At 41.7% G+C, this 24,222-nt stretch overlaps 1 protein-coding gene across 2 annotated transcripts; it reads left to right on the top strand.

Annotated features, from left to right (window-relative positions):
• The first annotated feature begins 1,027 nt into the window (after window positions 1–1,027).
• egfl7 (EGF-like-domain, multiple 7) lies at window positions 1,028–23,881 on the top strand. Of its 2 annotated transcripts, none has more exons than XM_080418713.1 (9): window positions 1,028–1,271; window positions 8,904–9,194; window positions 10,872–10,994; window positions 14,094–14,206; window positions 14,645–14,740; window positions 15,852–16,085; window positions 21,307–21,383; window positions 22,533–22,695; window positions 23,363–23,881. In XM_080418713.1, exons 2-9 carry the CDS (start codon window positions 9,109–9,111, stop codon window positions 23,380–23,382), a joined length of 912 nt encoding a protein of 303 aa, XP_080274839.1. In that variant the 5' UTR covers window positions 1,028–1,271; window positions 8,904–9,108; the 3' UTR covers window positions 23,383–23,881. The 2 variants fall into 2 exon arrangements, with proteins under 2 accessions (XP_080274839.1, XP_080274840.1); XM_080418714.1 differs by lacking the exon at window positions 1,028–1,271 and adding an exon at window positions 4,701–4,861.
• Window positions 23,882–24,222: the final 341 nt, after the last annotated feature.

Genomic DNA, 24,222 nt, shown 5'->3' with positions numbered 1-24,222 from the left:
GTAAAACACAAAACTAAATCCTCAGCAGAATCTTGTCTTTTGGTTTTAGCCACAATTTCACAGTTGGCTTCACACGGTTCTAAATCACATTCGATTATATGGCCTTATCATCAACTGGGCTGTTGGGAAGGAATGAGTTTTTGTTGATTATCTAACACGTTTTAACTGTTCTGAACATTAAAAAAAAATTCAACAAATGATGTTACAAATACTGAGGGGACCCAGGGTATGTGCAGATTGTGCACAGTAAAATCCTCAGTGTTCGTTTATCCAGAGTTAAGGGTCCATTTGGTTACATTTGAATACTCAGAGTGAAATTAACACTTAAAATTTTACTGTGTACTGTATATGAGCCCATGATCAACCAGTGGTTGACAACATGAATGGTCCATGCCCCCTTAAAGCTGGAATCCGTAAACGTTATTATGTCCCAGGATCTAAATGTCTCAATGGAAGATTAAGGATGTACTAGTTATATTGTATTAACATACTCTACCATACAGTTATATTGTATTGACATACCTGCTCTATACAGATGTACAGGTTATATTGTATTAACATACATGCAGATGTAGCTATATTGTATTGACATACTCTAACAACCTACAAAAAGCCTAGTGTCCCTATTCTGGGGTGAACATTTGGCAAAAATAGAAGATCTTCACAACGGGGCCAAGGGATTTGGTATAGAGGGAAATACTAGAGCATCTAGTATAGAGCCCTGGGGGACCCCCCCAGTCGACAAAGAATATAGGGTTTAAAAAGCGGTTAAAATCAGTTTCCTGATCACAGCTTTAAAAGATGCCTATACCAGACTAGAGAGGATAGAAAAGTGCTTGAAAATGAGCCTCACAAAGCGGTTTGAGCAGGATGGGGAGTGTTTGTGCAGGAGAAGGATTTTATCAGCGCGAAACACTCACAGGAAGTCCGGTTTGGGATTGTCCGTCCAATTCCTGCGTTCCACAGGAAACGCTGCATAAAAAGCAAGCGAATGACGCCCAAATACACCTCATTTCTCCGCGGTCGGTTCACGGGGAGCACCGACAATTAAGCCACCACTGAGGGTTTTCTAAATACTAATAATAAAAAACCGTGGGACGACGAGCTTTTAAAAAGAAAGAATGTGTACCGTGGAAGAGTCAATCCAACCCAGTCATCCACTGGGCCGGCAGCTGCAGGCACGCTTGGTCCGCAGCACGGCCTCTGACCTCCGCTCGCCCGCCGCCATCCCGCGCAAACACCCACCTACCTGATGACTGCATACTTGGGGGGTAAGACTTGAATGTTAATTGAATGTCCCTTAATCAGTGTTGCCATGTCTGCTTATTATAAGCGACTTTTGGCTTGTTTTCTTCCTGTAAAGTTGCTTTATTGGTAGTTGCGGGTTGTGTTTTTTTTTGGGCTTGTTTCTAAAAGTGTAGTTGCTTATTTGGGCTTGTCTCCTAAATGTTGTTTAAACCTAAATGTATTTGTCCCTAACCCCCATCTGAAAATGTTTTGTGCCAGCAGCAAGCCCTCGTGCCAGATTTGTGTTGTTAAAATGTTTGAAAACATCTTTCCAAATATTCCACATTTTATTTCAAGATTTTTTGAAAATAGCAGATTTACAAGCTCACAACGCATTGCATCGCGACACATTGTGAGCTTGTAGATCGGCTATATTCAAATTGCCGATGTACAGTATAGGTGTTAAAGTGCTCATGTGGCCTAGTTGCTTCTTTTGGCCTTGTTTTCAGAGACCTGGTTGCTTATTTCTCTTGCAATTTTTGGCAACACTGGTCCTCATGCACACAAAGCTTTGCTCTATTATAATAGACTATACTGCTGTTTCCCCAAACATGGGCTTTTCAGAAATATAAAAAATTAGGGCTTAAGTGGTTAATGTATTTTTGTAACTTTGTGTCCCGAAGAAGAGACACCAAATTTATTTTAGTCTCGGTCTGAAAAGGTTTGGGAACCCCTCTTGGATACTGAGTGTCATTTTGTAATGCTGATGCCCGTTTTATCTTTTATTTTTTGGTAGCATAAACAAACACAGGAAGCAAGTGACGCCATGGTTTGGTCCAAATATGTTGCTGGCCTTGAGGGTCAATTAAAATTAATATGAAAAAACCCATAGGCCTATCTGTAAGGATGTATGTTAAGTTCTCATGTCCGTGATTAGTTTAGTCATGTTTGTTGGTCAGTGCTTTTGGCCTTGATTAGCTCTAAAAGTTTTGTGTAGCAATAGTTTAATTTACATTATATTAAGAGATAACACATACAGAAGGTAATTTGCATATGGCTTCAGTAAACCTACAGTATATCTAACCTACAATATGTCTTCAGTGTGTAGCTTCATTGTACTGTGGCTTCATTGGAGGAATAGAAAAGAAAATCATTTTAGCCAAGTTTTTGCGGGCTACAGTGTTGAGTGCAGTGATTGAAGAAGTAGGCTATACTGCATCCAAATTGTGGGGAAAGCTTTCGCAGGAAAATAGCAGATCGACAAGCTCACAACGCGTCGCAAGTGAGCTTGTCGATCGGCTATTTTCACTGAAAGCTTTCCCCAAAATAACAGAAAACTAAAAAATACCCTGGTACAGAGCCCTGAGGGACTCCAGGCAACCATATAGGATTTAAGTGGTTGAGTAAAATAACAATACCACAATGTGGATATACTCTAAGTAAATGTCCTCACAATGTACTAAGAAATAGGCAAAGGTATTGGCATTAATATGTTGCAGCTGGAAAGGTGGGGCTGCTTTTTGTGCTGAGTAGCGTAACCTATAAGAATACGTCACAATATATCAGTTAATGAATATTTTGTATTTAATATAAATCTGAAAAGTAACTATTAACTAAAGCTGTCAAATAATTGTAGTGGAGTAAAAAGTAGGCTTCTATTTGCCTCTGGTTTAGTGGAGTACAAGTAGTATAGCAAAGCATGAACATTGAAATACTGAAGTAAAGTCAAAGTTAAGTACAGTACTTTTAAGTAAAAGTACTATACTTTCCACCTCTGGTTTAGTGGTGAGGGCTAAACTCCCAAAGGACATAATTTCTCCTCCTGGACAAACCAATGTATTTTTATGTAGTAATAGCTACACAGAAGAGTTACTTTAGGGTTATCCTCCTGACTAAGTATTATTGACAGTGTTTTTAATGAATTGAGTGACAAGCAGATATTTCCAGAGGCTGGCTATGATCCTTCTTTGTATATTTAGGTCTATTTTAAGTTTGGAAATGTTTTGGGGTTTCCCCCCCAATAAAACCATATAGACTATTCAACGAATAGCAATCTATTTTCCATTTCCATTTGCCAAACACTCTCAGAGTTACAGACCCCTAAGGGTTCTTTTGGAACCCCCTACAATCTACAAGCTCACAACGCAATGCATTGTAAGCTTGTAGATCTGCTATTTTCACTATTTTTGAACGTTTTAAATGTTTGATTATTATTGATATAATATTTTTTTAAATCTGTAGGCTAATGACATCATGCACAAACTAGGGGACCCCCCCAGGATTCAAGTGGTTAAATAAAGTCTAACATGAAAGGCGTGAGTATATAGCCTAGGTCAAGGGTTCCAAAACTTCGACTCTGCGAGGCATTGTGAGCTTGTAGATCGGCTAATTACACAATGTTTGCCTCTTTCTTACATAATATTTGACAATTTGGCCAATTTCACCCATCCTAGCTCTGGTCCATAGCGTTAGAAGGAGTTCTCCTTAATGCTATGTTACTCTCTAGCCGTTGCCCGCACACCCCCGGTAGTGCAGGCTGCGCAGCCTCTCGTCTGTAGTAAAAAAAATAACAAATACACTTTCGCTACTCACCAAAACAAAGACGATTTAACGTGTTGAAAGCCTACACTCCTTGGTGGGAACGCTCTGAGCCCCTCACCTTCCGTGTAAAATACACTTTTTGGCTTTTAGAAAATATTCCACCGGACGGAAAACTTGTTTAGTTATTCCACTGCGCCCCCTACTGATCTTGTCAATAGAAAAAAATGATTGACCAGATCTGTAGGGAGCGCAGTGGAGCAAACTAAAACATTTTTCCGTCCGGTGGAATATTTTCTTTTCTAGCCAAAAAGTGTATTTTACACGGAAGGTGGGGGTCTCCAAGTGTTCCCACTAAAGGAAAGTAAGCTTTCAACATCTTAAAACCGTATTTGTTTTGGTGAGTAGCGAAAGTGTATTTTTACATTTTACGACTGAAAAGTAACATAGCGTTAAGGCGAACTCCCTCTAACGCAGTGGTTCTCAACCAGTGGTCCGGGGACCACCAGTGGTCCTTGAGGGGTTCCAGGTGGTCCCCAGCTAAATGATGGAGAGTTGATAACCAAATGGACCCTTATAGATCTTTAACTCTTGAGACTGAGAGCGTAACATTTTATGCTCTCAAGAGTTAAATTATCTAAACTTCTGCATTACTTAATTTACAAGAAGTCTACAGACTCTACACAATTAGAGAATGTAGAAGAAATGTTCAAAGTTTTGGGTCTGAGAGGCTAAATCTCATCAAACGGTGGTCCGTGGCTCAAACGCCAAATAAATAATGGACTTTGATATGAAAAGGGTCGAAACCCACTGTTCTAACGCTATGGACCAGAGAGCTACACCCTACCCATCCTCCAGCTGTTCTACCTAACCTTACCCCCCATGCATGCGCTCTGCTGACAGACAGTCTCTGGGTGGAGGGAGGCTGAGCGAAGCTGCGCGTGGAATCTATCCGTGGAACAAGTTACTACAAACAACGGAGTTTTATTATCATCACAACAATAAGAGGGACGTTTATTACTCGCGAGTGGAATATTGCGGGACTTTTACTTTGTTCAAGCACTTTTTTCCAGTGGAATTGATCAAAAGTTTTATTGTAAGTTGTTGTTTTAAGTTAATTGATTGCCGACTGCGTGCCGAGACAATTGGAAACGCGCGCATTGACCAAGTGCTTATTATTATTATACTGATGTGCGACTTCTATAGCGTCTATTATTATAACTGTTTGTGGAAACGTTGAAATAGCTATTATTTGTGGACTCATTGACTCATTCACAGAGAGAAAGAGAGAGAGAGAGAGAGAGAGAGAGAGAGAGAGAGAGAGAGAGAGAGAGAGAGAGAGAGACTAGAGAGAGAGAGAGAGAGAGATAGAGAGAGAGATGGAGCTGGGGGGGGGGGGGGGGGGGGTTAGGAGGTAGATTGCGTGTGAATTGCTACTGTTTGAAGACTTATGTTCGCTAGACCACTAGCTGTTTCCCAAATAGTGGGTCGGGACCCATTTGTGGGTCATGGACACATTTTTATGGGTTAAGACGAGTACATTTCAAAACAATGTACATTTTTAAATATTAAAAACAATGGTAAAATGTTCTTGGAATTAAAAACAAATTCAATGATTTAAAAAAATAATAATTCATGAACAAAAAGAAAGGACAAAAATCCATAAATTAGAAAACTAAATTAAGTAAAATAAAAATAAAAATAAGCAGATCTACAAGCTTGTAGATCGGCTATTTTCACTAGTTTGGGTACCGGGCAAGCGTCTAATTTCTCTTTTGGGTCTTGAGCTAAAACTGGTTTGGGAACCTCTGTGTTAGACGTTATCTGTCCGGCTAACAGCGCCCCCTGTTGGTCATAGTAGCCGTGTGATTGACAACTGATGACCTTATCTTTCCATATTAGACGCAGCATGCCATACAGTATGATGATAACAGCCAATTACAAACGCTCTCTCGATGACACACACATATTTAACTAGTCCAAGATCCATGCAGAATGTCATAAAACTCTTGTTTTGGACCTTCTTAATATACCACCACATGCACTCTTCTTAACAATGACAACATTTTCCATAATTTACAATGTTGTATTGTAGCCTAATCAATGCATGCCTCAAGTCTGAAATCATACTGTACAGTTAATACCACATCCAAAGCTATTTGATGTCATTGCACTTTATGGTCAGAGTTTAGTGTGAGTGGCTTTTTGTAATTGTTGTATGTCTATTTTCCAACAAGCACAGTTGCGTGCACGCACACTCACACACACACACACACACACACACACACACACACACACACACACACACACACACACACACACACACACACACACAGTCACACACACACACACACACACACACACACACACACACACACACACACACACACACACACACACACACACACACAGTCACACACACAGTCACACACACACACACACACACACACACACACACACACACACACACACACACACACACAGGCAGAGTGCAGAGAGTCTGTGGTGATTTGTGAATGAACGCAGGGCTTTAGCAGTGCATGTCCAATCTCCAGGCGTCGAGCCAGCAGCAGCGAATCAGAGAAGCATGCAAACTGTCAACCCATGCAGGGCTTAGAGAGCATCAATTGAATCCTCTCTAGACTCTCTCTCCTGACCTATACTATCACACCAGGCAGGCTAGCTCTCCACAAAATGTCCCCGCTGAACTGTCTAGTGTCAGGCCAAGAGCAGGCTTCAAGTTTGACTCCAACACCAGTCTTCATTAGTTTGTCAGACTCATATTTTCAGAGAGCTGTCTTGCAGGACGGAAGTTCAACAATTGTTTGATCCCACATGACATTTTAATCATATAGCCTATGAAATAGAGGAGGGGGGGGAATGTAAATTGCAAACACACGTTACTTATCTATGTATTGCTCCTTGTTAGTGTCACAGACAGTCCACAATCTGTAAGGTGAGTGTGAAGATTAAATACTTCGTTGCATGCTGGAAAATAGCCGATCTACAGCGCTATACGCGTTGTTGTGTGAGCTTGTAGATCGTCTATTTTCAGCACCGGTGTCGCACATATAGAAGAACGAATCAAGCCTTACTTCTATTTGGTTTGTCCCCAGGAGCATAGGAACTCCTCAGTATGAGCTTACAAGCATGCTTACGTAGGCTACATGTGTGTGTGCCTATTTCTGTACGGGGGCCTCTGTGGGTGGGTGTTGAAGGTGGGTCAGAAGTTCAGCGTAAAAACCACTAAAACCGGGCTGATACCACAAAGCCACTTCCTGAACAACCAACCCTACTCTAGGCCAGGCAGACCCCCAGCCAGTGCAAATGCCATGTTTGGGGAATAGAATTCTCTGAAGACAGAAAAAAACACTTTTTCCTTTAACCAAATGGGTTCCCACCAGACAGGGGGAGCGGTAACCTAACCTCCTGAGATAAACTTGTAACTCCCTCCCTTTCCCTTCCATCATTGACACACACAGACACACACACGCACACACAGGAATCGTAATACCACAGCGATAACAAAGTAAGTGCTGTAAAACAGAACATGACGTGCAAATATGGCATAAGGCGTTTTTACTGCCAGTCATAAATCAGAGCCAAAAGTGCTCAATCTGGGCATCTAAACCTCCCACTATGCTACTTTCACCACCCTCCATCCTTGATGTCAATTAATGGCAATGCCGACACATAACATAGTTGATCACATTAAAATGACTAATGATTGATAAATATCAGCAGAATAATATTAGATCAATATGTATACTAGTCCCTTTAATACATGTAAATATGTATCCGGTTAAGTTCATCCTCAACTTAGGAAGGGACTGTTTTGCCGTATCAGCCATTTCTGCTACTGTATGTGAAGTAATATTACATTCATTCTTTCTTATATTCATATGTGGTTCTTATCATGCTGTCCCATCTGACCCCAGCTCTAATGGTATAAAGGCAGTGATGTATGAATTGCTATTGATAGCTGAGATTCTGGCACAGTTTAATATGTCTGATGCCCACATTCCTCATTTAATGCACCCTAGTGCTTTGAAAAGCAGTGAATGGTCTGGTCTCATCTCATGTTGAAAGGTATAGCACACAGGTGCACATGTTTTTTGAGTTTTCTGAAATTGATAAAACATTAGCTCACTGGTTCTCAAAGTGGGGAAAGATAGCTGAACTTTTTCTTTTACATTACATGACAAAACATAAGGATCACCTGAATGTCTTTTGGGATGCTTTACTGAAACTTAATCAGTGTAAATAATGTTTGCGGAGCAGAGACCTGCAGGTTCGATTTGTAAAAGAAACAGACGGGGGAACATTTTCTTAAAACCACTTAAACTATCGACTACTACGACAAATAGTAAAAAGTGCCAAGCTACAAGCACACAATTTGTGAGCTTGTAGATTGGCTATTGTTTCTATTTTTGAATAAAAAAGAAAAGAAAAAAAGGTCTCTACTCTGCTACTGTATACACTGTTTATAGTTCAGTAAAGCTCCGCAAAAGACAATCTGGCTACCCTTGTATTTTGTTGTACACAGATCATACATAGTGCCAGTCCATGGGGTCTTATTTTCTTTTCCAATGACAACTGCCTTTGGTACGGCTGAGGTTCTGTTAGGATTGGCCAGAGCAGAGCTCATCTCTCCAGTGGTCTGTCTTCAAAGGATAGAAACTTGGCCAGCCTAGAGATGATAGGTTTACAATGACACTTGAAAAAATGAGAATGTTGAAGTGTAGTTTTTTGGAGGATGATTGGCATGGATTTGATCATAATTTCTTGGCTTAACCACACAGGCCCTGTTTTATATTTCGTTTTGCGACGGTGTCGTGCAGCAAAAATAGCCGACGTACTCACAATGGGTTCTCAATGCAATGCATTATGAGCTTGTAGAACGTTGTTGAGATATTTGGAAAATGTATGTGCAGTGAAATGTGTGTGACGATTGGACCAGTCACTTTCTCACTAAAGGTTCCATTTACAGTACCCATGTATGTAGATTTCTGCTGTTTTAGTTGTCTAGTAAGGTTATTATTGATTATTTTCTGTATGTCTCTGCCAGACCCCCCCCCCCACACACACATCAATCAATCAATCAATTAACACTAACCATTGTTCTGTCTGTGTCTCAGGTAGGTGGAGTCATCGCCCCTGGAGGAAGAAGAAGTCCTAACACATCATCATCATCTGTGTAGAAGAAGACCTGAAGACCTCGGCCACTGACGTCCCCTCCTCCCCCCGTCCTCCTCGTGTCTCCTCCCGTCCAACTGGCAGAGAGAGGGAGAGAGAGAGAGAGCGAAAGAGTGAGAGAGAGAACGTGGGAAAGAAGAAGAAGACATGTACCAAACACTGCTCCTCTCGTCCACTGTCTTCATCCTCCATCATGTGACGATGGCTTCTCCTCACTTGTTTGGTCACCATGGGTAACTGCTCATTTTATACACTTAACTGTATTTATTCTTTAACCTGTCACTTATAGAGCAGTGGGTTTCGAAGGGGCCAATTGGAAAAGATTTTTCAAAAACTTTCGCTAAATGTCACAACACGAGGCGTTGTGATATTTTAAAATAAATGTACCGTAATTTTCACACTATAAGCCGCACCTGAATATAAGCCGCAGCAGCTAAATTGAATGATTTGTACATATATAAGCCGCACTGGACTATAAGCCGCGGGTGTAAAATCCATAGATTTAGGAGGTCCCCTAGTGGCCGTTAGCTGTAAAAATCCATAGATAAGCCGCACAGTTATATAAGCCGCAGGGTCGAAAAAATTGAAAAAAAGTCGCGGCTTATAGTCCGAAATTTACGGTATTTTATTTTAAAGCCATTTCACAATAGAGGGGCCGCAGCCTGAGGCTATGGTTACTTGGGGGGTCCTTGACATGGAGAAGTTTGGTAACCAACCCCTGACTTGATTGATTGATTTTGATTGACTTAGACTGCCTTGGCTCACAGTGACTAGGTCCTCCTGCCTCAATCTGTAGTTAAACATCTTTAGTTCAAGCCTAAATTAGGCTGCTTTGTTTGCAAAACCCTAAATGCTTGACCTGACATCCTCACCCTCAGTAAAAAAAAGTATGTTGAACGCTCAGATAACATTACACATCTAACGACTGCCATGTCCCTGACCTCAAATCAACCCTCTGGTCATAAACTACTCATTTACGTTTTCAAGCTCTCGCACCAGACGCCAAAACAAACTGAAATCCTTAGAAGAGGTCAGAGAGAAATGACAAGGGCCAAAGATCAACTTGTAACCACTTTTAACCTGGTGTCCCTATTTTAGGCCTGGCATTATAGGCAAAAATTGTTTAAAAAAATTCAAGATCTTTCAAGAATTGCAAAAAATAAAATGTTAACATTTAGCAAAATAGCAAAAATGTGCAGATCAAGCTCAGTGTGAGTTTGTGACCTTGTAGATCAGCTATTTTGGCTTGCTCATTCGTCGCATGACTAAGTATATAGGACTTAAGTGGTTAATTCATGTATTGAGATGCATTCTGTACTGATCATAGGCCAAACAAAAGTAATTAACATATCATCTTTCAGAGGCCTACAGAAATGTAAAGCTCAAAATCTGTAGTTTGTTAAATATTGGTAAAAGCAGAGAGCGGAATGTGTAGAGCTTACACATACCCCACTGTCGTGTTCAACAGCAGTCTGTCCTCGCCTCAGCATTCTTTGGTAAACCCTTTAAGATGCTTCTTTTATTCCAGAAACTGTCACAGATCATCTTGCTGTGCAGTCTCTTATGGAAGCCCACAGCTAATTGCTTGGTTAGCTAAAGCCAGTGGTTCTCAAAACTTTTTTCATGTCAAGGACGCCCCCAAATTAACCCGCAGACAATATTTGTGTTGTTAAAACATATTCCACATTTAAAAAAAAAAATATCACGTAAAAAAAAAAAAATGCTCACAACATGTCGCTTGTAGATCTGTATAGGGTTAAACTGACTTTGATGCTGTATTAACTAATTTAGCTGGTGACTCCCTTGAACCCACCCAAATTTCACCCACTGTAATTACACCTGTAAAGCTGTGATGCGACAATAAAGGTGATTCTGATTCTGATTCTGATGTTTTATTTCACCTTTCGCAGGAGGAGAGTGTGCGGCCACGAGGTGCGTCAGCGCGTTGTCACGACAACAGAGTCGTATATCCAGCCGGTGCACAAGCCCTACATCACCCTGTGTCAGGGCCATCGCCTCTGCAGCACATACAAGTAAGAGAACACACGCACATTGACCGCGCTGCTGACACCATGGGTCACACTTTTTAAAAAGAAAAACATTTCATTTCGTTTATGTGTTTATTTGCAAGGGACCATATATATTAACCACTTAAACACTCTATTAGACTTGAGTTACAACCGTACTTGGATATCTTTTTCCTCTCCACACCAAATCTCTTTGCCAAAAATTGCTCATAACGCAACATGACGCGTTGTTATAATCTTGTTTGTTCGTTATGTTTGTTAAACTGACATTATCAGACATAAATATCAAACACGTCAGACAGTCTCCATTTCCCCAAAGTTAATGTGTTTATCTAACTCAGTTTGACCAGAAGCAGCGGATAAAACATATCCCTACACTGTCCATAGAATTGCATGACCAGGGGGGGTGGGGGGATATCAAAAGCAGGGGACCACAATGGTCACAAGCCCCTGGGGCTTTTTGAGTTATCCTTTTAGCATAACCTTTTGACTGTACTACACTGTAACTGTAAATAAGCATGTTAATAAAGTATTCAATCGATCAATCAAAGGCATGGATTCCCCCCAGGCCCCAGCAAATCAAACCCTGGCTGCCACAATGTGTTATTGAAAAAAAAAAAGTTGTGCAGCAAACAGGACACTTCCAGCTCTAAGAGAGTTCTACTAGCCAAAGCCATGTATACATTCTGTGACATGTCAACCATAACCGACGGCTCCACCCAAAGTGGATAATATCTGTCACATACAGTAGTCTTAACAAGACCATACTGATAATATCAACACTATCACATCTACAGAAGATCGTTATTTGTTGAAAGGGTAACAAACACAGATAAGAGTTGAGGGACGTCCATAACAAGCTCTATAACTACAATTACTATATTGTTGTGTACAACTTATAGTTGTGGTGGGGTCTCTGCCATCCACTTGTGTTAGAATCACTTTTAAAACAATATGTTGTTGTTGTCGGATAGAACCCTTCTTCTGTATCTCCATATACTTTTTTTTTGTAAATTAACGCCCAACTTGATCACACTACAGCGTCACACAAAAGCATCAAAAGTAGCCGATCTGCAAGCTCGAAACGCGGCGCAAAGCGTCGCGTTTCGAGCTTGCAGATCTGCTACTTTTGCTATTTTCAAATTTGAATCCGGGAAAAAGTAACAGTTCTGGACATATGAGGTTTCCACCCCGACAGGGACGATATTATTTATAGTTATAGTTATAGTGCTGCTTGGTGTAGTTTTGCGTCTTTCTCTCTCTCATAACGGTACACATATATATATAAATACAGAACTGGGTCAGGGCATCGCATCGCATATTTGGTCGGATTCTAAATATCTAAGTGCTCTGTGTAACTACGGGAAATGAACTGCCTGCCCACAGAGACCGCGGCGTTGTTTATCTTGGACAACCTCTCCCTCCATGCTTACGCAGTCTCCATCTCTGCCCTCTCTCTCTCTCTCTCTCTCTCTCTCTCTCTCTCTCTCTCTCTCTCTCTCTCTCTCTCTCCCTCTATCCCCCCCCCTCTTCTTCCACACTCCCTGCATTCTCTCCCCCCCTCTTTGTTCCAGCCTTCGTCCCCTCTCTACACTCTTCTACGCTCACTTTCACTTTCTTCATTCTTTTGCTCTGAGACACACTCTCTAACAACTGTATAAAATTGCACAACTTTAACCATTTATTTGCTTTTAGAGCTGCACATTTTTTGGGGGGGGACTGAATGTTTGTCTATTTTTTACTGAATTCTTCTGTTGTTCTTCTATTATTATGACATGCCCAGATAGGGCAGGCAACTCCGAGTTTCATATGGTTAATATATAAGCTTTGTTTGATGCATTTTAGTGGGACGTCTTTCTTTCTTTCCTTCACACACCTCATTCATTCTGTAGCTTGGCCTGTGCCAGTTAACCCATTCAATCCGGGAACGCATCTCTTGTCATTTTAGATTTCTTTGGCTATTCAAAAATAGCAGATCTACAAGCTCATAGCGCGGCACTATGACCTGTGTCCTAGGTCATAGCAAATATTTGAGTAAAAAGATTTGTTTCAAAAAAATATATATATTCAAAGATTTGCACAAATGTTCAAGATTTTTCAAAAATAGCAGATCTACAAGCTCATAGTGCGGCACTCGGTGCCGCACTATGAGCTTGGATATCTGCTGTTTTTGAATAGCCAAAGTATAAAAAATAATGGTTATAGCTAAAATCTAAAATGTCACAGATGCGTTCTCGGATTGAATGGGTTAATACCTAATATATCAGGACATTTCTGCCACCAGTGAAGGCTCCGAGTGTAGATTTGGCTTTGCATCATTCACTCATCCCCCCTCCGTCCCCTGTCCCCCCGTCCTCCTCCACTCCATCCTCTCCTCATCTCTCTCAAACACTCGGATGTCAGTGGTCTGCGGTTCAACTGTCTGTCACTGCCAAGCCAAGGTTTTTTTGGGTGAGCGCTCGTTTTGGTTCACTCAACGTCCTGCGTAGTATACGTGCAGGGTTTTACGACAAAATGGTAAATGGTGCATTTATATAGTTCACAGAGGAGATTGCGTGCACATCTTGTACCTGTATTTAGGCCAGGTGCTGGACATCGAGGCAAATATCAAGGAGAAGAAGGTAAAAACAATGCTTGTGGAGCAGCAATTTTTTTGTGCAAAGAGATTTAGTGCAGAGGGAAAAAAGCTGGTAAACGAAGTATATAGGCCAGGGTTTATGTTTTTTAATCACTTTAAAACAAGGCAGGCGCACCGACAGCAAAGGCCTTGAGCCTTGTGAGGTGCGCCCAAGGGAGCCAGTTGAGCGAGTGCATGCACCGAACGCACCGTCCAAGTTGGCAGGCCACAGTGGACAGAATAGCTTATCACGTGACGCAAAACGAGCGCTCCCTCCGCGCGTCACCCGCTCCCTCTTGGCTTGGGCCTTGGCAGTGGCACACATGCGGCTCAATATCCTCGTGCATTTCCATTCTCTCATTAGCATTCTTGTGGTCCGATATGACATGGAAATGACTAGCGTAGCTTAAACCACACGTAATGGTGATGACAGTATAATGAATGACTGGTAAACCCTAAACCGTTTGTTTCCTGTTTTATTTCAACAGGACCGTGTACAGGGTTGCGTCCCGGCAGGTGAGCAAGGCAGCGCCTCACTCACACTCCCACCCGGAGTGCTGCCCGGGGTGGCGTCGGTTTCACTCTCACAACTGTAATCAAGGTAAGTTGAAGGAGAATGTTATAAGTATGACCGGGTCAGGGTTGGATGCAGATCCACTTAAACTTGCAATCCATCATTTTTATGTCTTGCCCGGGATTCTCTCTGTCTCACGCATGAAATCAAATGTCTTTAGCGCTCATCCAAGAGGCAATCCCTGCTTTAGGCAGTACTACTTGTCAACCAGTAGGTGTCCTACCCAAGTAGGGAGACCATATCCAACCACTGCAGATATACTAGTTATATTGTACTAAGAGCTTAAACCCTATATGCTTCGTTGACCAGGGTACGCGAGAGGACTGTACTTGGTCCTCTCCTAATGTTATTTTCTTTTGCCATTTTACTGAAAATAGCCGATCTACAAGCTCACAAAGTATCATGTTGCGACGTTCTCTAAGTTGTTGTTGATGTGGTTTTAAACTTGAACACTCTATATCACAGCAGTGTGTGGCCAGTCCTGTGTGAATGGAGGGACCTGTTTACGACCCAACCACTGTGCATGTCCCATGGGCTGGACAGGACAGCAATGCCAAACAGGTACACACACACATACACACACACACACACACACACACACACACACACACACACACACACACACACACACACGCACACGCACACGCACACGCACGCACACGCACACGCACACACATGCACGCTCAGAAACACAATGTATGCACATTCTTGTAAACACACAGACATTATCACATAGGTAGGCTATTAATGTTTGAGCACACAGTAAAATTGTCTTAGTGAACACATTTGGGTTACATTTGTACATGCTCTGAGTTATATTAACACAGAGGATATTGCTGTGTTATTAGACAGAGAGTACTAGAAGAGTACTGTTAGGCTTTTCCCCCCCTGCTCAATCTGTATTTACTGCAGCTGTTGCTGTGTTTGTTTGTTGTGCGGTTTGTGCAAAATAATGAAAACTAAAACAAATCCAGATCAATCACAGGTCCACTAGATTGTAAGTCCTCGTGATGGGGCTCAGCGATTATGTGATTAATTGCTTTTTCGGTTAATCGAATAATCGCGAAACATTTTTTTGGGTGGGATAATTGTCTGAAGGGTCTGATTAACCACTAGAGCCCTACTTTATACGTTGTTGTGCAAAAATACCGATCTACAAGTTCACAAAAAAGTAGGGGGAAAAAAGGAGGGAAAATATTACAAATCATGACTTTATTACTTTACCAATGATTCTTTGTAACCTATTAAATCAATTATTTTGATCTGTTGATCATTTTTAGATTTGAGCTAAGAAAGCATTATTTTACACTTTGGCTATTCAAAAATAGCAGATATACAAGCTCATAGCGCGGCACCGAGTGCCGCGCTACGAGCTTGTAGATCTGCTATTTTTGAAAATTCGTTAATGCAAATCTTTGAATATATATATTTTTAAAGCGAACATTTTTAACTCAAATCTTTGCTTAAGGGGTCCCTGGAACAAAATATTTTGACGGGGGTCCGCGGCCAAATACATATAATGTTGGGGGTCCTTGACATGAAAAAGATTGAGCACCACTGATATAGAAACATACGTTTTTCAGAAAACTGTTGAGATTTAGGAGACATGTAGAATCGGCTTCAGGTCTAAATGGGCTAATGTGTCACGTGTCACAATGCCGTTGTGTTCCAGACATGGACGAGTGCAGCGAGCAGCAGCCCTGTCCCCAGCAGTGTGTCAACACGGCGGGCAGCTACAGGTGTGTGTGTACAGAGGGCTTCACGCTGGCAGAGGACGGACGCTCCTGTCACAGACCCCACCCTAACGTCCCCAACCTGCCTCACCATCATCATCATCATCATCATCATCCTCCTCCCCCCACCCAGATAGCCATCAATGAACACAGACCTCGCCCCAGTGGTTCAGGTAAAAAACTAATACAGTCGGTTCTCTAACTTTTTCATGTCAAGGACCCCCAAAATTGATGAGTATTTGGCCCGCGGAATCCCCCCCCCTCCTCATCTGAAAAGGTTTTGTGCCAGAGACCCCCCAGAAGAGAAGATTTGTGTAAAAAAAAACAAAAAACATTATTATTCAAAAGATTTCCAAACATTTTCGATGTTTTTGAAACATTTTCAATAACAGCCAGATGTACAAACTTGTAATTTTTTAATAGCCAACATATAAATGGATAAAGTGGTTAGAAGGATTGTGTTGCTACATTACATTAACTACTTTTGCTGGGGAGGGGACCCCCTGGAACCCCCCCCCCCCCCCACGGACCACACTTTGAGAACCAATGAACTGATAGCATTGCTCTGTGATCTGTGTGTGTTATTTGTGTTGCCGTGTGTTGTGTCTGAGAGTGCATAGCAACCAGGGTTTGATTTGCAGGGGAGAATGGACGAGGAGGGGGGGGGGGCTAATTTCATGCCTCTGCTTTTGATATCCTCCCCTCTGCTCATTCATTTATTTATTTATTTTTACGGCCGGTGGAGATAAGTTTTATCCCTGCATCTGGTCAGACTCAATTGAATACAAGCATTAACTTCTGGGATGATATGTTATGATATTTATGTTGGATCACAATTCATCAATTTAATAAAAAAAAATCTATCTTAACCACATTAACCCTGGCCTCCTTATCTTGGGCAAAATTTTCTTTTTTTAAATTTTATATTTCTAATATACTTTGTTGTATGTATGACAAAGTATACATAGGGCCTTAAGTGGTTAAGAAAATGCCCCCCCCCCTCCCTCTGTTTTCTCTACAAATTGAATCCTGGTGCATGTACAGTGTATGAATGTGTGTATTATTGCAGCCCGGAATACAGAAGATGGGAACATAGCCAGCTTCGCGGTCCATTATTACTTTTGGTACGCGCTATGCCACTCTCAACTCGTACCGTGAGTAATAATGCACTGCGACTGGTGCCGACTGCAGACGCCTGTGATGTGGTCCAGACTACATGGGAGCTGTGGTGGAAGAAGTACTCCGATATTCAAGTAAAAGTACCTGCATTCAAACTTTTACCCAAGTGCAAAAGTAGTATTAGCATCAAAATATACGTACTTAAAGGACGACTTCACCCATTTTCAACCTATCTTCGTATGAAGATGGGTTGAAAATGGGTGAAGTCGTCCTTTAAAGTTGTAAAAGTCAAAGTATACTCATTATGCAGAATGTCCCATTTCAGTCCATAAGTCCCATTGTATACTTCGAAAACAGCCGATCTGCAAGCTCACAACGCATCGCATGGCGACGCATTGTGTGACCTTATAGATCGTCTATTTTTGAAAACCTTTCATTAATAATTTGATTAATTATTAAAGGGATAGTGCACCCCAAAAAAAACATTTTTTTCTATCAATTAGTCACCCCATGGAGACTGGGGTATTTGTTTTAATTTGTGTCGCATTCCTAAGCCAATAATTTGATGACCAGCAGACCGGTAGGGAGCGGTTGCGGTAGGAGACACACAGGAGACTCTTGTGTCTCCTACCGGAACCGTTGCCAGTCATCAAATTATTGGCTTAGGGAATGCGACAAAAACAAAACAATATCCATGAATTCAATTCTCCATGGGGTGACTAATCGATAGGAAAAAAAGTCATTTTGGGGTGAACTAACCCTTTAATAATCTAAATCTAATTAAGGTGGAGTAAAATGTACTGGAAGCTTATTTCCATTGCGGTACTTAAGAGCAGGACTTGAGTAAACACACTTTACACCACTGACTGTGAACAGCTGTGATGTGGTCCAGACACCAGGAGCTGGAGTGTTCCTCCTACCGTACACGCAGGGACCCTGATGGAACCCTCTGATAGCGTTCTGAGCTAACAGAGACTGATGCAATGTAAATATACAGTGTGAGCAACGCAAACATCCCACTGACTGTAGTGTACCACACTGGAAAAGCCTGGCTGTTTAAATGATATGTTCTGGATTAAAAAACAAAACAGTTCTATATTCTGACAGCAATCATTTGCTAAAGAGTGTTTGTTCAGTAACAGGGGTCTCTCCCTGTTTCTCCATGCTCTTTAGATTGGAGGTCCAACCTGAACATGTATTTTCTGTTTACTTAAAGAGCCGGAGAGACCCCTGGTTATTGAACACTTTGTAGCAGTGGTTCTCAAAGTGGGGTCCTTGAGGGGGTTCCAGGGGGTCCCCAGAAAAATGTGTTAACACAGCATCACAATCATTTTAACCACTTTATACATGTATACGTTGGCTATTCAAAAAAAGCAGATCTACAAGCTCACAGCGCGTCACTTCGTGCCGCGCTGCGAGCTTGTACATCTGCTATTTTTGAAAATATTTGAAAAATATCTAAGATGTTTGGAACATTTTGAATGATTTAGATTTTTATTTTACATACATCTTCTCTTCTGGGGGTCCCTGGCACGAAACATTTTCAGATGGGGGTCCGTGGCCAAATACATATCAATCTGATATGAATATTGAGCTATTTAACACATATCACACATATCACTCTGAGAGTGTACACATGTAAGCAGATGGACCCTCTCAGAGTTAAAAATAGATAAATCAAACACATTATTCAGTGTTTTACTGTGTAGTGCAGAGCCTCCTTTTTACCATAGCGATCCAGGACACTTCTCTCTCCCAAACTCCCACACTGTTCCCTTCCCAAAAGCATTTATCTCATTCCCGTACTACGTGTGTGTTTACTGTATCCTAGCAACAAGCAAAAATATGTTGGAGTTAAAACCTAGGGAAATTCTCTTTAATTCCCATCGCGTGTCAGCACTATGTAGGCCTATGTGTGCACCTCTAAGGATCACATGCAAATGAAGCTTTAAAACGCTCACAGAAGACGTTTTGGGATGATGGCGTATATGTTCCTATGTGGAATGAGATGAAACAATTATGAAGGATGTACGGTATAAAAGGGGATATTGGCCCGTGTCCCATGCAGTTTTTTTCCTCCAGTGTCTCCTATACGATTCCTCGGTATCTATTTCTTTCAGCTCAAAAAAACGAAGGTTTTAATACCAGATTTACAGATGAATCTGTTTATAGCCAGACTGAGGTTGTTCAACCCCCTGCAGAGTGCACTCACTGGAAATGAATTGATGAGGGACATACTGTTGAACTATTGCTTAATCAGCGCAGAGAGAGAGAGAAAGAGAGAAGGAACACATCGTCTCTGTCGGGTGGAAACCTCACATATCCCAAACTGTTACTTTTCAGGATTCACATTCCAAAAAATTCCAAAAAGCTCGAGCTTGTAGATCTGCTACTTTTGATGCTTTTGTGTGACGCTGTAGTATGATAAAGTAGGGGCGTTAATTCACGAAAAAACACAAAAATAAAATATGGAGATAAGAGGTTTCTGCCCGACAGCAAGGATATATAACAAAACACTCAACTTGGCTAAAGTGAACTCTAGAGTTATTTTGGACTGAGTTTCATCAGCGTAGCAGCTTTCACATCAGGAATGCAAGGAGACAGCAACAGAGGTTTCACATCAAACCCCCTCCTCCTTAATTGTTTATGCATGTGTGTAATGTGGGGTGTTGATAGTGATTACAAAGATAAACACGGTAACGAGTCCTTCATTCAGACCAAAAAAAAACAACAACAACCTAAAATCTCTCCATCTGACTGAGTACTGAGCTGTTCTGAAGGATTGGATTTCGATAGAACCTCTTGGTCTAATTCACGAACTCACCTTTTAGCCTAATTTAAACGGCTTTACCCGCCAAAAAGAGCCGATCTACAAGCTCACAACGCATCACAATGTGGCCCGTTTTGAGCTTGTAGATCGTCTCTTTTTCCCCAGTCACACGACACTGGCATGCAACGAAGTATCAAGAGAATTTAGTTTTTCTTCTCTCTCTCTCTCTCGCTCTCTCTTCCTTCAGCTCTTGGCCGAGACTCGAGTTCTCATTCCAGCTCCATCAACCTTGTCTGCTGGGGGTCATCGGCCCCCCCATGCACACCCGCACACCTCCCCTCCCCTCCCCTCCTCACCCTGTTATTCAACTCACTCTTGTCTCAGTAATGGCCCACATCTGGGAGAGATTGAGCTGTTTCTCTCGGCCCGACTCGACTCTGGGGCCGGGCCCGGTCGGCTGGGGGACCTGTGGGGGTCTCCTTAATTCAGTGTTCTGATCTGACCGCTTGCTCTACCAGACAGCCCCCCCCCCCCCCCCGGGGTGGAAGCAGACACTTGTCGGTGACATGTCGGGATCACGAACCGGTCCCACCTCTTGTCCCCTGAAAACTGATACGGGGTGAGGGTACATATGTTCAGAGAAAGGATGATGGAGCTGTTTGTCTATTTAAAGTGCCCCTCTCTGTCAGTGTGTGTGTGTTGGTGGTTCTCTCGGGTAAAGCGCTATCGTAGATATTCGCTCCCAAGGCCTGAACTCTCGTCATCGTCGCCCTCCGGTCCAGTGTGTGTCTTTATGTCTTATGGGTTCAGTACTTCAGTTCAGCGCACCTCACCTCAGTGTGGCCATGAATCATCCTGGAAGGATTGATGGTGTGGCAGGATGCTTTTAAACGTATGAACTTTTGATCCAAACAAAGAGGATTAAACCACACCGTTTGATCTACGGTCCAAACTCCAAACCCACCTTTTCCCCTGCACTCTTCTAAAACACATGGCTCTCAACGGGGGGTCTGGGGACCCCCAGAGAGGGGGGTCCTTGAGGGGGGTTCCAGGGGGTCCCCCAGCTAAATGATTGATATTAGTTAGGATATACCAAAATGGACCGTTATATGACTACGAGTCTGTAACTCAGAGAGTGTAAAAAGGGTTCCAGTTGTACACTCTTGGATTTGGGTCCCAGAGATAAAAACTCATATCAAATGGGGGGTTCTTGAAATTAACCTTGCACTTGAGCCCTAGACTTCCTATTCTGGGGCAATCATTCCGCAAAAAATAGCAGATCTAGCTCACAAGCTTGTAGAGCTTGTAGATCAGTTATTTTGCGCAAAGAGATTTCGGGTAGACAGGGGGATTAAAGGTTGGGTTAAAAAGAGTTGAGAAATGGTCAAATGGTTAAATGGTTAAAAAGGTGGAGAATAACTGTTCTAAATCAACTAATATAATAATGCATGGATGTGGCTGTTATGTTAATGTATGTTTTTATTTCTTCTATATGTTGTGTGTAGATGAGACAGTTGGCCTGGTGCAGAACGTGACAGAGGAGGTCCAGAGCCTACGGAACAGAGTGGAGCTGCTGGAACAGGTATGTTTTTTCCCACATGCATGCATACATGCACAGTCAAATCTTCAGGGTTCATTTAACTCTTGAGAGTGTACAGTACAAATGGAACCAAAGGGATCCGGGCCGTATGGGTCCATTTGGTTACATTTTTGTACCCTCTCTGAATTACAAATATCAGTGTATGTTCTAAAACAGGCAGACACAATCCAGGAAGGAACATTTCTGGTCCTTGGCTAAGATGTTACTAAAAATGTAGTCCTCGTTATGCTTGCCAAACAAGCGTAAACAGATCCTTTGTTCCCACGCAGTAGCCTTGAAAAGGAAAACTTTACTGGCTTTCTTTAGAACAGTGGTTCTCAAAGTGGGGTCCGGGGACCCCCAGGGGTCCTTGGGGGGAGTTCCAGGGGGTCCCCAGCAAAAGTAGTTAACACAGCATCACTTTAACCACTTTATCCATTTATATATTGGCTATTCAAAAATAGCAGATCTACAAGCTGCGAGCTTGTACATCTGCTATTTTTGTCCTTTCTTGGAGGGAAGATTTTGAATAATAGTTTAGGAAGATTTTGAATATTTTTTTAATGTCTTTTTTTTAACACAAATCTTCTCTTCTGGGGGTCCCTGGAACAAAACCTTTTCAGAAAGGGGTCCGAGGCCAAATACATATCAATTTGGGGGGTCCTTGACACGAAAAAGTTTGAGAACCACTGCTTTGTTCCCACGCAGTAGCCTTTAAAAAAAGAAAAAATACTTGGTGTCTTTCTTTAGAATCATTCTTCTTTGCTCTGGTACCCAGTGGAAATGTAAAGTAAACACAGCAGTGAAGGATTGAATGAAGGTTTTTCATTTCCAGTGGTGGAAAAAGTACTACATTTTTCTAAATACTCTGTTACATGTAGTAACAGAATTCAAAATGTACTTGAGTAAATGTACAAAAGTATGTACTTAAAGTACCAAAAGTAAAAGTACTCGTTATGCTGAATGTCCCACACAAGTTTTCAAATAATTGTAGTGGAGTAAAAAGTACTATATTTGCCTCTGAGATGTAGTGGAGTAGAAGTAAAAGTACAGAAAATTGGAAATACTCCAGTAAAGTAAATATACCCTCTAAACTATACAGCACTTGCGTAAATGTACTTAGTTACTTTACACCACTGTTTGTTTCCACAGAAGCTCCAGCTGGTGCTGGCCCCCTTCAACAGCCTGTTCCCACTGTCACTGGACGAGGGTCTGTCAGAGAAGACCACCTTCCTGTCCCACTCCTTCCAGCAGCTGGATCGCATCGACTCGCTCAGCGAGCAGATCGGCTTCCTGGAGGAGCGCCTGGGCACCTGTGAGTGACACCTCTTAACTCCTATGTTTGAACTTTTTCTGTTTTTTTCTCCATAAATTAACACCCTATACTTGATCACGCAACAGCGTCACACAAAAGTATTCAAAAATAGCAGATCTACAAGCTCGAAATGTGGCGCAGAGAGGCACGTGTTGAGCTTGTCGATCTATTTTTTGGAATTTGAATTCTGAAAAATGAATTTGACACATGAGGTGTGTGTGCGCGTGCATTTGTGTGTGTGTGTGTGCGCGCGCATGTGTGTTTGTTTGTGTGCATGTGTGCATGTGTGTGTGTGCGCGCGTGTCTTATAAGATGATGTGGGCTGGACACAGTGAGGGTATGCATGACATGTAATTAATAATCATACAGACATACTTTAGACATTATACTGTATTTCAGTCAGTCAGTAGATATGTAGCCATGGTTCTCTCTCTTGCTTTCGCTCTATACATGAACGTTGATTGATATATATATATATATATAGATACATTGACATTTTGTCTCTCAAAGCGGTTTGTATATCCTACGAAAAGCACTCGCGAAAAATCTGTAGTTAAGTTAAAAGGTTCAGAAACTCACCGTAAATTTCTGAAAGGTTTTCTTGTGTCGTATCATGTATGTGTGTATACTACATAATATAATCAATTATTTCCTCTTTCTACTGTAGGTGGCTGTCAGGAAAATTAGAAAACTGGACCACGGCTGAAACTTGAGGGCTCGTCACACGACTCCATGACATCATGGCTAGTAGATCGTTTGCTCTTGGGATGTTTGACTGGTTTAGTTTAGTTTTTTGGGAGAATTGACCACGTTCGGCCACGTGGCGTGGCCATTTTTGTGACAGTATCCTTGGTACAGTAGGGGTGTGATTACAATGTTACACCTCATCCCCCCAGCACATATGAATCAAACCACCTAGGGTCCATGCTTCATCTATACTTCGTAGGACAAAGTATAAAAACAGGCTTCAGAGTGGAACTGGCTCTGTATCCTGTTTCCATGAATGTTTGAGATCAGTGCAGCTGATGTCTGCCCTCCCTCCCCCCCATGTCCAGGGGCAGACGTGAACATCCGTATTTATCTATTTAAGTTATGATTACTTTTTATTTACTTCTCACTTTGTCCAATAAATGTTGTTCTTTGTGTTTTTGTATAATTTTCTAATAAAATGTGCTAATCGATATCGTCTCGTGTGTGTGTTATTTTGTGTGTGTGTGTGTGTAAAGCATTGCACAGTGGTGGAAGAAGTACTCAGATATTTTAAAGTAAAAGTAGTAATACCACAATATAAAAATGATCTTTTACAAGTAAAAGGCCTGTGTTCAAGATGTTACTTGAGTAAAAGTACAAAAAGTATTGGCATCAAAATAAACTTAAAGTACCAAAAGTAAAAGTACTAAAATGTTTGAAAATAGCAGATCTACACGCTTGCGACACGTTGTGAGCTTGTAGATCTGCTATTTTCAAATAGCCTATGTATAAAATAGGGGTTAATGTGTTTTATGATATAATGATTTATATCTGCAA

This window comes from Gymnoscopelus braueri (assembly GCF_963280865.1).
Source record: "Gymnoscopelus braueri genome assembly, chromosome: 22".
In the NCBI taxonomy this organism is placed as follows: Eukaryota; Metazoa; Chordata; class Actinopteri; order Myctophiformes; family Myctophidae; genus Gymnoscopelus; species Gymnoscopelus braueri.
The sequence above is the reverse complement of the archived record's forward strand: the minus strand, read 5'-3'. Positions and strand labels throughout refer to the sequence as shown.